Here is a 14463-nt window from a genome sequence, read left to right on the forward strand (position 1 = left end):
CAGAAAAATAGAAGGGACTTTGGAAGAGTAGAAGTGTGCTTTGCAGGTAGGGGGACACATTGGGGAGGAAGGAGGCAAGGGGAAGGGGAAGAACTGGGGAATGTAGTTAACCAAATTATTCTAGGGACATTTATGAATATATCACAGTGTGTTCCAATTTATATGTAACTATAATGCATCAAGTGAAAAATAAGACCATAGAAGGAAGACCAATAGAAAAGAAGAAGGGAACCAGAGAGAAAGCAAAGGAAAGGGAAGAGGTAAGGAGTATTAGGATTGAAATGGAGAAAACTATGTTACTTCTTTTATGAATATGTCAGAATGAACTCTCCTTTTATGTATAACTATAATGCACTGAAAAACAAACTTTAAAAAATCAAGGATAAAACAAATTCAAGAATTGAAAATTCATGCAGTGGCTCCGGAGGCTGAGACAGGAGAATTGCAAATTCAAATAAGCCTCAGCAACTTAGTGAGACTATGCTTCAAAATAAAAAATATAAAAAGGGCTGGGGGTATGCTCAGTGGTTAAGTGCCCTTGGGTTCAATCTGTAGTACCAAAAGAAAGGAAAAAGAAAATTTACCCTTTTGGAATCATATCACTCAATATAAAGGTAAGTCTAAAAATGTTGCTGTCAAATTAATATATTTATTCATTTATTTGATGGTACCCTCCTAATGAATGTTCTATTCATTAATAAGATTCATTTGCCTGTGTGTGTGTGTGTGTGTGTGTGTGTGTGTGTGTGTGTGTGTGTGTGGTACTGACATTGAACAGGGCCTTAAGCACACTAGACAAGCATTCTACCACTGAGCTACACCTGCACTGTGTTTAGCCTTAGATTTTAATTTTTTAAAAAGCCAGCTACTTATTCTACCTTTTAAAAGCCTTGGTATAATAAAAACATTTGTAATCTGAATAAAGCTGTCCAAGGCTATAAAATGACTTCACATATTATAAAATTCCTCTATTTAAAGTGTACAATTCAGTTGTTTTATTATAATCACAGGGTAGTACAACTCTCCCTATAGTCAATTTTGAACATTTTAATTACTCCCAAAAGAAACTCCATATTTTTTACCTGTCATCTCACAATTTTCCATTTCCCATCAGCCTTAGGCAACTGCTAATCTACTTTCTGTCTCTATAAATTTTCTACAGTGGTATTTCATATAAATGAAATCATATAATATGTGGTCTTTTGTGACTGGTTTTTTATCTGTGCAAAATATTTCAAGGCTCATCCATGTTGTAGTGTGAATCAGTAATCCATTCCTTTTTATGGATGAATAATATTCCATTGTATATATGCCACATTTTATCATCAACTGATATATTTTATGAGTTGAAGGACATTTGGTTACTTTCACTTTTTGCCTGTTATGAATATGATGTTCTGAATAATTATGTACCAGTTATTGTATATGTGTGTGTGTGTATGTGTGTGTATATATATTTGTATACTTATATATACATTTTTTTTTTGTTTTGGGTACTGGAGATTGAATCCAGTGGTGCTTAACTATTTAGCCATATCCCCAGCCTTTTATATGTTTTATTTTGAAGCAGCATCTCACTAAGTCCTCAGGGCCTCACTAAATTGCTGAGGTTGGTCTTGAAATTTCTATCCTCCTGCCTCAGCCTCCTGAGTCACTAGGATTACAGGTGCACACCACCATGCCCAGCTGGATACATGTTTTAATCTTTTGAGTATATCCCTAGGAGTGGAAGTGCTGACTCAAATAGTAACTTTATATTTAACTTTTTAAGGCACTGCAAGACTGTCTTCTAGTCTCGTTTTTTTGCACACATGCATGTGTACACATATCTCCTTTTCAGTCATCTATTTATATATTTATTTCTGCCTTGGCTATTTTTTGCTGTTCTTGGTACCTCTCAAACTTTTTCCATCATTACCCTTTGCAGGGTAGACTGCATCATATCTTAGTAATGTCTCTTTTCCCCTCCTCCTGCCTCTCTCCTTTTCTTTCTCTCTCTCTCTGTTAGTACATCTTTATTCTTTCTCTAAATATTTTTAAGCCATTGATAACTTAAATTCTAATTATCTACAATCAACTATCAAAGGAAATTCTTTTTGATGCTTTGTATTTATTAATATTTCCCCAGCCCATGAGATTTTTACAACCCAAAAAATCATATCTATTTAGATTATAAACATCCGGTGTCATATAGCTAAAAGAAGAAGCAGCATTATAGCCAGTGAATTCTGAAGCATGATCTAAGTAGTTTAAATAGCATAAGCAATAAAGTATCTTCTGTTTGCTTTCCAAGTTCTCATTAATCAATATTATAGGTTTGGCTTCTCAATTTATCTAGAGAAAAATAAGCTCTGAAGTCAGGTGTTCCTGTTCTGAATAGATTCTACTAGTCACAGGGATAAAATACAGGACCACATCTACAAAATGAGTGGAAAATTTACTAGGTATTTTTTCTTTGATCTTTTACGTATCTAAAAAGTACATCTGTCTTCATAGTTATCTGCTTATTTTTATCAAGAGTGAATCTTTGAATAATCCTTTAATATTGGCAAATAATAATAATATTAAGTTTGATAAATAGTCTTTACATGTGTGTAAAATTGTTGTTACAGTATGACAGCATAAAACATCAAATATTTCATGCAGGCACAGAAATTATAAAGTATTCCAGATCATGGGGCTTGGGATGTGACTTAGTGGTAGAGAGCTTTCCTAGCACATGTGAGGCACTGGGTTTGATCCTCAGCCACATAAAATAAATAAATAAATGAAGTTGCAAAAGAAATATTGCAGATCATTAACTATCAATAAAAGCTGCCATTTCTTGGCTGGGGCTATTGCTCAGTGGTAGAGCACTTGCCTAGCAAGCATGAGGCCCTGAGTTCAATCCTCAGCACTACATAAAAATAAATAAGATAAAAGCTGCCATTTCTGTTGAATGCCAGACTTGTGTTAGACACTTTATATTCATTATGTCTTCCTTTCAAACAATACTGAATGATGGATATAATTAGCCAATTTCCAAAACATTTAATTTATGAAATAACTATTTAATTATATGCATTACTATTCCTCACATTTGGGGGGGGTGGGTATCAGGGATTGAAGTCAGGGATGTTTAACCACTGAACCGCACCCCCACCTCTTTAAATAATTTTTTTAAATTTTTTTTTTTATTTTGAGACAGTGTGTCACTAAATTTCTGAGGCTGACCTTGAACTTGCAGTCCTCCTGCCTCAGCCTCCAGAGTCAGTGGGATTACCAACCTATGCCACCATACCCAGCTACACATTTTCTTCATTCTTAATTGGAATTTTTATGTTTGTGTAAGAAATGACTAAAGTATAGCTATAAATAAATTTCTTTCCTTAATACTTTCCATCAGATGGGTTATTTTAAAAACCTGATTTAGTCATTATAAGTTCATCTCTAGTTCTTTCTTATACAGCTCACAGAATTTTACTTAAGTAAGAATTTTATATATCAATCATAACTATCCCAGGTTTTTATAAAATTTATCCTAAGCAAGCATGTGATAATCATGTCTACCAGTGACAAGTTAAAACTACTCTTTCTTTCCCATTTACTCTTTTCTTTTCCCAAAGAGGAATTTGTTTACACCCTTTGTCTGATATCCACAATTCTCTGTCTCTGTCATTGGAACTCATGGCTTTCTACCTCAGTATGTTCTCATACCTATAATGTCTTTTTCCCTACCCCACTACTGTCAATTCTAGTCAAAGAATCCATAAAATTTAAGTGGACTTCTTCGAGTATTCTAACTTCCATTATTGATACTTTCTTCCTTTCTTTTTCCTTTGTTTTTGACTATTTTCTTTACCTCTTTCTTCATTTCAAATTATTTCAAGTTAGAGAGAAAAATGGCTTTTGTTTTGTTTGTGAAAAAAAGGGCTTTAATCTCTTTGTTGGTTGGTTGGTTGGTTGGTTGGTACTGGGGATTGAATCCAGGGTTTTTTACCACTGAGCTGTATTGTCAGCCCTTTTTATTTTTAATTTTGAGTCAGGGTCTTGTTAAGTTGCTGAGTATTTTTGCTGAGGATGCTGAGGCAACCTTGAACTTGGGATCTACTTGCTTCAGCCTCTGGAGTTGCTGGGATTACAGGATAGTGCTACTATGCCCAGCAAGGGCTTTAATCTTGTCCAATGAGCATATAAAGAGACTCAGAGGAAAAAGGAAAGTCATTTTATATCTTGTTATGAATTAATTTATTTCAATCATTAAGTTTACATTCAGCAAAATTTTGGAAAAATTCCCAGAACCCACCAACCAGAACAAATGTTAATATTTGACTTTATTTATTTCCATAGTTGCAATCATCCTACCTAGTGGATGTTGTATCTTGCTTTCCTCTATTTATTTTATAAGCATTTCCCCCATACTACTACTCTGAAAATATAAGAGGGATTTAGCAATGACATTTTGATGGCTGGCTACTTAATGTTGGATGTGCCATTATCAATATCCTGTACATGTACACTTTGTTTCCAGTTTTTACATTTCAATAAGTAATGTTGCATTTGACTTTTGAAAAGTCAAACTTTGAGTATTATTTTTTTAGGATAGATTTCCTAAAAGGGTTATAAAAATATGACTGTTTTCTAGTCCTACCAGGGACAAAAAAAAATAAAAATAAATAAAAAATAAAAAACAGACTTGAATTTTGATAGATTGTTGAATCTTTAGAATGTAATTTTTTTTTGAATAAACAGATTTGAAAATGAAACTGGGTCACTCTTTTCCAAACTCCAAGAAAATAATATAAAGGAGACCTTTTACATTGCCATATATTTTGATATAAAGAAGTGTTATATTTTTTTAATGGCATTTTAGTTGAGCAGCAAGTAGAAAAGTTAATGAGTTTGGCCTGTTTTTAGTGAATACTAAATTTTTGATAGTACTGTTTTGAATACTGTGAACCCCAGTGTGTATACATAGGAGGTGGAGAAGGGTAGAGAATGTCAAGGACAATGACAAACTGATGTTCATTTAAGCCAAGTGATTTAGAGGAACTCAGGTTTGAAAAGAACCATGTGATCATTAATTTTTAGGTAGGAGGTCCAGGATAGCCCACCTGCATAAACAGGTCAGTATGTCACTGTAATTTGGAAAAAACTTAAAAATGAGTTTCCTGGGGCTGGGGTTGTGGCTCAGAGGTAGAGAGCTTGCCTGGCATATGTGAGGCTCTGGGTTCCATCCTCAGCACCACATAAAGTAAAATGAAGACATTGTGTCCACCTATAACTAAAAAATAAATATTAAAAAAAGTTTCCTAAACTGTAAAATAAAAATGGAGCTGGGTGTGGTGGCTCACACCTGTAATCCCAGTGGATATGGAAGCTGAGGCAGGAGGATTGTGAGTTCAAAGTCAACTCAGCAACTTAGTGAGACTCTAAGTAACTCAGTAAGACACTATCTCAAAATAAAAAGTGCTGGCCCAGTGGTTAAGAGCCTCTAGGTTCAATCCCTAGTAAGCCACCCGCTCCTCAAATGGATTGCCTTATGACAGTGCTTTTCTTCACACTGGACACATGAATAAGGAGAACTTGAATTCCGCTTTATCAAAAAATTTTGTGATATGATTCTCCAAGGCTGTCTTTTATTCATTCATTGGACAAATAATGTATGACAGATCTTGGCAATATAGTGGTCAAACAAAAAATCTATCATAATAGGCTTACATTCTGGCAGGAGATGGAATAAAACAATCACAGATGGTGGTAAAAGGAAGGAATGGTATGAAATATGGCATGCAAGAGGACAAAACATTCTTTTTAAAGGTTATCAGGAGCCCTTAAGATTTACTTTTTTGTTGTCATCTTTTTTTTTTTTATAACAGACATTGAACCCTGGGTTGCTTTACCACTGAGCCACATCCTCAGCCATTTTTTATATTTTATTTAGATACAGGGTCTTGCTCAGTTATTTAGCACCTTGCTAAGTTGAAATTGCTGACTTTGAACTCGTGATCCTACTGCCTCAGCCTCCTGAGCTGCTGGGATTACATGTATGTGCCACCATACCCAGCCACATTTACATCTTAAATAACCTGTTAGTTGTCTCAGAAACTCCTCAAACTTGGTTAATTTAAGATTGAACTCTTCATCTCCTTACCTAAAACCTGCTTCTGTGACCATGATCTCCCACTCAACAGCTAAATTCTCATTTTGCTTAAGACATAAGCATATCATCACTTACAATTCCGGCCTTCTCACTCACTGTGCTTAATATATCACCAGATCTCAATAAATTTTTTAAAAACATGGAATGCTTCATAAATTCACATGTCATTCTTGCACTTGGGCTGTGCTAATCTTCTCTGTGTGACTCCAATTTTAGTGTATATGCCGCCGAAGTGGGCACAAGTCTCAATATCTTACCAAATCCTTCCATGTGTCTTTATTATTACTGTTACTACCCTACTCCAGTTCCCCATGCTCATTTGCAGTAAAGATGATTCTTGACTTAACAATGTTTCATCTTAAACTTTTTTGACTTTATGATGGTACAAGCAAGAGTGCTACACATTCAGTAAGCACCATACTTCAAATTTTGCATTTTAGTCTTTTCCCAGGTGAGGAATAGCCATAGGATAGTCTCTCTCCATGTTGGGTAGTGGCTGTGAACTGCTGCTCCTGGTCAGCTTCAGTTGAGCCTCGTGCTACTAAGAGGAAACACAACCATGTCTCTACAGTGTACCCTGTTGCTAAGCTAGGATGTTCCGTGGGTTAGGTATATTCATACATTTCTGACTTATGATGTTTTCAATTTAAGATGATTTTATCAGGATAAAACTCCCATCATAGGTGAAGAAGTAGGCTCAGCCTGGGTAGGAATCCAGCTATGTCACAACTTGTATAACACTGGTAAGTCACTTGTTTTTTTTTTTTTTTTTTTTTGCCTCAGTTTCTGTTTCTGCAAAATAAGAACAATAATACTGTTTATATCATAGAGTAGCTCTGGATTTGCTGTTTTCTACACACAAAATCAAATGACATATATTAAAATTTGACACCTTCAGCTGGTTACCTTAGATAAAGACCAACTCCTCAACACAATTCTTAAGGTCCTACATAACCTGGCCCCTGCCTTCTGGTATCTATGGCCATGTGGTAGTATCCTTAGATGTCCAATAAAGATCGAATTTACCTTATGGGGACATTATAAAGTTTGAATTAAAACACATGAAATGCTCTTCTTAGTACATGTTCAATAAATATTAACTATAAAATAATTGTTATTACTTTTTGTGTCAGCAATATTGGGTTTCTTTCATCATACTTTTCTTCCTCTGAGTATTTGAACTCTGCTTTAAAACTCCATTCTGCCCTCTTCCTTTTAAAAAAAATTAAGGAAGAATTAATTTTTAATTAATATTGCAGCATTAATTTGGATATTGCCAAATACTAAGAACCATTTTATTTAAATTGTCTTCTTTTCCCTAGTAAATTTATATGTATTGGCTAAATTTGAATGCAGTCAGCTTATTGGTCATATTAAACATTATGAGTTCATGGGAAAGTCTGGATTAGCTGGTTCAAACCAGTCCTACTCTCCTACTCTTGTTACTTTATGTCCTGCTGCTGAGGGGAAATCTGGAAAAGGAGATAACATAGATAATGGCAGAATTTTCCATTTTAGAGAACAAGAACAAGTACTATAATTAACAGATATTGAACAATAATAGTACCCTATGGAGAGCCTGCAGAATAGAGTTGTAGTACATTCAAAATATATTAAATGCTGTTTTAAAAAAATCTAAGAAAAGCATGTGTCTTCAAAAACTTAAACAGACATTAACTTCATTTTTCTTTGTTTTCTGGCACAAAGTCCAGATATTTTTCCCCTGTCAGGTTTGTAAAAAAAATAATGTGCAAAAGTATATCACCTTTTAATTCTTTTGAGAAGCAGTCTAACAGGAGTTTGGGGAGGTGGTGCTGTTCTGAATAATTTACACCTAAAAGAAGATTGTGTGTCTTCTGCTGAGAAAGTGGCTATACCTAGAAGCCAGTGTATTTCAGTTGCATTCTTGGCAGGAATAGCCAGTGTTCAAAAATGTTCTTACACGCACACACACACACACACACACACACACACACAGAGTTATTTTTAGAGAATGAAGGTTATATAATTGTTTGAAATTTAGATCTTAGCTTAGAAATGGGGACACTTTAGTTATTAAAAAAAAACAATATTTGTTGAGTAGAATTTACATTCACTGGAAATTTTAAAAGGGAAAAGGGGTAGAGAAACAAGAGATGGAGTTGAAGGGGAGAAAACCAGAATGTGGTTTTGTATGTGGTTTTGAATATGTCAAAACCCAGTCTTTGCTTAGAAAAATAGAATTTGATCACCATTAATATTCCAAGAGAAGTCTTGCTACAGTTTCAGAACTGTGTAATCAATTTGGTCTCTCCTGTGTTATTTAAATTTATTAAAGTAATCCTGATTTGGGATTTGAAGTATTTATTTCTCAGATTATCAATTATGATAAAATTAGTTTTAATTTAAAATTAAATTTAATTTTCATAAACTTATTAAACATAATTAATAAAATAATTTTAAAATTAGGCAGCTCCTTAACCTCAACCATACTCATCCAAGAGAAAATAATAATTGTAATAATAACAACAACTAACAGAGGCTATTTTCCCATCATATCAGAAGCCTATGATGTAGATTTAGTTCTTGGACTCAAAGAGAGTTTCAAATGATAGATTTCCTTCATTTCTAACTTATTATTGGCTGTTTTCCCAACCAAGCCATTAGCAGACTTCAGATCTAGGCAGTAGGTTTGGCTGGAGTCTAAGGGAAGTCAGATGCAGATGCAGGTAAGCAGTCAGGAGAAGGGTGAGAGATTGCCAAGAAGCCAGATGGTAGCAGAGGAGCCTAAGCAATGGGTTATCACTTGTTCTTCCCCAAAATTCTCTTCACCCTTGGGGCGACCTCTCTCTCTTAGCTCCAGCTGTTCCCCTTTTTTTCTGCTCAGAAATTTGAAAGAACTGTCAAGTTCAATTTGAAGTTTTTCTTTGGGTAAATTCTCAAAGACTCAAACAACTGGTCATTTAAAATCACTTGAGGAAATGAGCCCTCTCCCCGCCCACGAGGGTTTCAGGTCCAAGCAAGGCTACCTTGCCTCGGCTCTCCGGGCCTTCCCGGCTCAGCCACAAATGCCCAGGCTGCTCCGTGTGGTCAGCGAGCAGAGAGCTGGTCAAAGAGAAAAAACAAATAGTTGGTCTGCTCATCTCCAAGAAGAGAGTTTCACTCTGGTTTACCTAATACATGAAACATCCGCCCTCTGCGCGGCTTGGCATCCGGGTTTGGGGACCTCTGTCATCGCCAAGCATTTCTTCAAGGACCTGAGCCCCGAAGCTGTGCCCCGGGTGGGACCCCTGGTCCGCCGGCGCCTGCTCTCCCTAGCTTTGCGCGTGCGCCTGGCAAGGTGGGATTTAAGGCAGCGCTGCTGCGGGAGGCTCTGCAGTGTCAACCAGCCCCGAACAGTCCCGCCTCATCGCTTTAGTGTGTGTGCCTTGCAAGTTTCTCCTTGGTCAACCGTCACCACCATTGGCGCGCGGGAGTGGCGTTGGAGCGACTAAACCCTGGGATCCTCTGCCAGACGAGGGAGCACGGCGGGCGGCTGGTGCGGGCACGGCGCGCCCGGCGGGTTCGGGGCACAAGCGGCTCACCTGGGCGAGGCCGGGCGCGCAGGCGCTCAGCGCCAGGACCGCGGCCGGGCGTCTGAGCCCCACGCCCGAAAGAGTTGGACAGTTCCGGGGCCGCGCTGCGCCCAGCTGTCGCCGTCGCCACCGCCGCCGCTGTCGCCACCGCCACCGTCCAGGGCTGCAGCAGATCGCAGGAGAGCGTCTGCGCGGAGCTTCAGTGCAGCCCTGGCGAGACCGCTGCAACCGCAGGAGCGCGAGCAACAGCTTCCAGGCTGGAGGAGCCACTGCCCTACGCGCCTGCGGCTGGCGCGCCGAGATGGTCTACGTTTCAAGTTCATCGAAGATTAAATTGATGTTTATGGGCTGATCTGGAAACCTAAAAGCAATTTGTTTTTCTAAATCTATAAGAAAATATGCACAATTTCCCATCAACCGACTTAAAAAAGGGGTTTTAGAACACAACCCAATGTATGAAGTACCATCTTGAAGATGGAATTATGAATATGGCAGCTTTTCTACGGGGCTTTGAAGAAAGGGGGATTAAGACCGACAGGCCTGAGGACCAGTTAAGTAAAGAGAAAAAGAAAATTCTGTTCTCCTTCTGTGAGGTGTGCAACATCCAGCTGAACTCTGCAGCCCAGGCCCAGGTCCATTACAACGGCAAATCCCATCGCAAACGAGTGAAGCAGCTGAGCGATGGGCAGCCCCCGCTTCCAGCCCAGAGCTCGGGGACACTGCTGGCCAGCCCCAGCCCCAACACCAGCACAGGCAGTACATGCCATACTACTACCCTTCCTGCTCTTGTGCGCACTCCTACTCTGATGATGCAGCCTTCACTGGATATCAAACCATTTATGTCTTTTCCAGTGGATGGTAGTTCGGCTGTTGGGCTCTTTCCAAATTTTAACACAATGGATCCTGTGCAAAAGGCAGTCATTAACTACACATTTGGAGTATCCATTCCCCCAAAGAAGAAACAAGTTATTTCTTGTAATGTCTGTCAGCTTTAACTCAGATAGCCAGGCCGAGGCCCACTACAAAGGAAGTAAACATGCCAAGAAGGTCAAAGCACTAGAGGCAACGGAAAATAAACCCAAAATGGTTTCTTCCAAGGACAGCACAAAGGCTAATCCCAGCTGCTCCATCACTCCAATCACAGGCAACAGCTCTGACAAATCAGAAGATAAAGGAAAGCTGAAAGCCAATAGTTCCAGTCAGCCATCATGCTCTGAAAGTGGCTCATTTCTCCTCAAATCTGGCACAACTGCCCTGCCACCTGGGACAGCCACTTCGCCCTCCAAAAGCACAAATGGAGCACCAGGGTCTGTTGCTGAATCCGAAGAAGAGAAAGCCAAAAAATTGCTTTATTGTTCACTATGCAAAGTGGCTGTGAACTCCCTGTCACAGCTAGAGGCACACAACACAGGATCTAAACACAAGACCATGGTTGAGGCTCGTAATGGAGCTGGTCCAATTAAGTCCTATCCTAGACCTAGATCAAGATTAAAGATGCAGAATGGCAATAAGGGGTCAGGACTACAGAACAAGACATTTCATTGTGAAATCTGTGATGTTCATGTTAACTCAGAAATTCAACTCAAACAGCACATTTCTAGCCGGAGGCATAAAGACCTATTTGCAGGGAAGCCAATGAAGCCGAAATACAGCCCGTACAACAAACTCCAGCAGAGCCCAAGCATTTTAACAGCAAAACTTGCATTCCAGAAAGATATGATGAAACCTTTGGCCCCAGCCTTCCTGTCCTCATCCCTGGCAGCAGCAGCGGCTGTGTCCTCTGCACTGTCACTGCCACCCCAGCCATCTGCCTCGCTCTTCCAGGCTCCAGCCATCCCTCCAGCTCTCCTGAGGCCAGGGCACGGGCCCATCTGTGCCACTCCGGCCTCCATCCTGTTTGCCCCATACTGACATCTGCAAGTCCCAAGACCAGCCAGGCCAGTAGGAAAGTCGAGAAGCCAAGCCAAAAGGATTTCAGCAACTTGAGCATTTTGTGTTACAGTAAGTATCCCACCTACCCACAAAATGCAGCCTACCACCTGAAACCCCAGCTTCAGTGAAAAACAAATCACTAGATTCAAGAGTGCTTTTATGGACCGATCAAATCATTTTGGAATGTGAGCAGCACAGGTTCCCTCTTCCCTCCCCAACTCGACGCCATTTAATTGGTGTATCTGAGAAATCTGGGTGCTTGAAAATGTACAGTCAGAAAGTAAAGAAAAAGAAAACCAGTCTCTGTTTTCCCATGGGTATAATCTGGCTTAGAACAATATGGAATATTTTCCTGACAGACTTGAAAACTAGGATCTTCCTCAGATGTCTGTAAATAGCTCTGGAATCCAACCAGGCATATTCTAGTGTGGAAGAAAAATAGAACACAAGTGCTTACTTGTGAATACCATCTTACCAACGGATCATGTTTTCTTTTTGGTGTACTCTCATCGACAGGGATTGTGTACTGTTTTAGACCCAAGTACTATGTAGTACTAGATTGTATCTCTTGTCTGAATTCAACATATTTAGTTGCTGTGTAAATGTTAGGAAGCAAAATAGCTTTGAATTTCTTGTTAAGAGAACAAAAGATAATGTATTTTCTTTATTTCATATTTTATTTGGAGATATTTAAACAAAATAGAAAGCCATATAACATAGCTATAATTACTACCTGTTTGCTATTTTTGTCTAACTTATTTTGTAGCTTCCTCACTGGTTTGAGTTGCTAAGCAAATATACACAAACACAAAAAGAGCTTCCTAAATTGCACATTTTGGCACATCCTGTGCATTCTGCAAGAAGACAATGAATCCATGTATTTCTACGTAATTATCTTCATTTTTAACTTGTTTTCATTTGTAGTGATGCTACATAATTTTGTGGCTCCCTAATGCAATAATGTACAGAAGATATAAAATTTATAATTGAACAATTTGTCTTTCTGTTCACTGAATATGTTGCAGGTCATGCTCCCATGCCCCCCTTTCAAAGTTGCTATCAACAAGACTAGAATATTTGTGATATCAGGGGCAAGAAGTATCATAAAACAATAAAATAGTGAACTCTTTTAGAGTATCTATATCTGCAATCTGTAAATGGTAAAATGTCTGTGTATTTTTTAAATGTACCTTTTCAATAAAAGCATCAAAAATTAAAAAAAATGAATAAAATAAAATCACTTGAAAAAAAGATAACCACTCATTTTAATGAAACACACACACATACACACACACACACACATAAAAGCAGACGTATTGTCATTTTATAGAACTATAATGCTCATCCCACAACACATACACATATATAAAAAAGTAGAAAATATTCCTATTATCAAAATAAACTTTTAGTATTTTACATTTTTCACTTTAATCTGGTTTTAACTCTGTGTTCTTAGGGAACACTATTTTTATATTATTTAGACTTCATTATAAAGGAAAAGACTAGGAAATCTACCACACTATGAGGTCTTAAATGTTAGACTTAGGCATTAATTTTGTTTTGTTTGTAAGATTATTTTAACTCTACTAAATTAAAATTCTGAATAGGGGAAGAGGGATGAGAAAGTAAAAAGAACAATAACCGAACCCCTCATATTTATCAGGGCCTGTTTTTTGTTTTTAATTTTTAGACAAATTGCTTAGGCAATTTTGAGACAAATTTGCTAAACTCTCCAGGCTGACCTCAAACTTTGTAATCCTCCTGCCTCAGCCTCAGAAGTAGCTGGGATTACAGGAATGTGCCACCTTGCCCAGCTCAAAGCCTGCTTTTTATATGTATCATTTTAGTCAATATTCTGAATTGTATTAAAATATAGCCATTATTAGTATTTACCATATGCTAGGCACTATGCAAAGGTATTTACATTTCACCTCTCATATAATCTCACTGTTACTTTGTAGTGTAACTGATATTACCATATTAAAAACAAAATAATCAAGGATGAAAAAAATCTCATTTGCTCAAGGTTTCCAAATCTGGAAAATTAAGTAGAGAGTAAAATAAAGTTTAACTTTGGCTAATTACAAATGCTATGTCATTTTTGGCATTAACTTTTAAAGGATATTTCCCTGGAATTCAAGAGACATTTTTGCTGTTATAACTGAGAATGTACATTGAGAGGAAGCTTCTGGGATGCCTATAATGTTGTATGTCATGATTTGAATAGTGGTTATATGGATATGTTGAATTTGTCAAAGTTCATTGGCTTTTTCTGTATATATGTTATATTCAATAAAATACTTTTAGTAATTCATAATTAATATAGAAAATGTGAAAAACAGAAAAGCACAAAGTGGGGCAGGGGAAACACCAGTAAGTTCACTACTAAAAAATGAATAATTTTAGAAGTTGATTCATTTAGGAGGAAATTTGGGAATACATGTATCTTATTATCTTAAAGCAATTTGAGGCAAAAGAACTACAAGGGAAGTTCTCCTATTTACAAATATTTTTTTGTTACTAAAAAGAAATATAACCATATATGAAAAATTTTTGAACAAGTGAAAATTGCTCCATAATCCCATTTCTACTATAATCACTTTTAATATTTTGGTAAATTGAATGATATTCTCATGACATAAATCATCAACATTATCTTGAGTATAAATAAATTCTTGAAAAGGAAAAAAAAAAGGTAATAAAGTTAAACCACGAATCAAAACAGTGCTTTTTGTATATATATGGTAGTCCAGGTTATCTCAATTTAATTACGTTTCATAGTCTGTTATGAATTGAGTTGAAGGATGAATCAGCACACGTCTACATTAGAGAAAA

General features: G+C 37.4%; 1 protein-coding gene and 1 non-coding gene across 2 annotated transcripts; one reads left to right on the top strand and one right to left on the bottom strand.

Moving 5' to 3' along the window:
- Positions 1 to 6275: 6275 nt before the first annotated feature.
- LOC144251204 (U6 spliceosomal RNA) lies at positions 6276 to 6382 on the bottom strand. Its single transcript, XR_013342638.1, has one exon. It is a non-coding gene; the product is annotated as a U6 spliceosomal RNA (small nuclear RNA).
- A 3784-nt stretch (positions 6383 to 10166) lies between these two features.
- Positions 10167 to 11607, top strand: LOC144251094 (zinc finger protein 385B-like). The gene is given in 2 exon segments (XM_077794212.1): positions 10167 to 10684; positions 10686 to 11607. Coding segments are annotated over 2 exon segments (1428 nt in total). The 5' UTR covers positions 10167 to 10178.
- The last annotated feature ends 2856 nt before the right edge of the window (positions 11608 to 14463 follow it).

The sequence above is a fragment of the Urocitellus parryii genome, chromosome Y, assembly GCF_045843805.1.
Source record: "Urocitellus parryii isolate mUroPar1 chromosome Y, mUroPar1.hap1, whole genome shotgun sequence".
Lineage (NCBI taxonomy): Eukaryota > Metazoa > Chordata > Mammalia > Rodentia > Sciuridae > Urocitellus > Urocitellus parryii.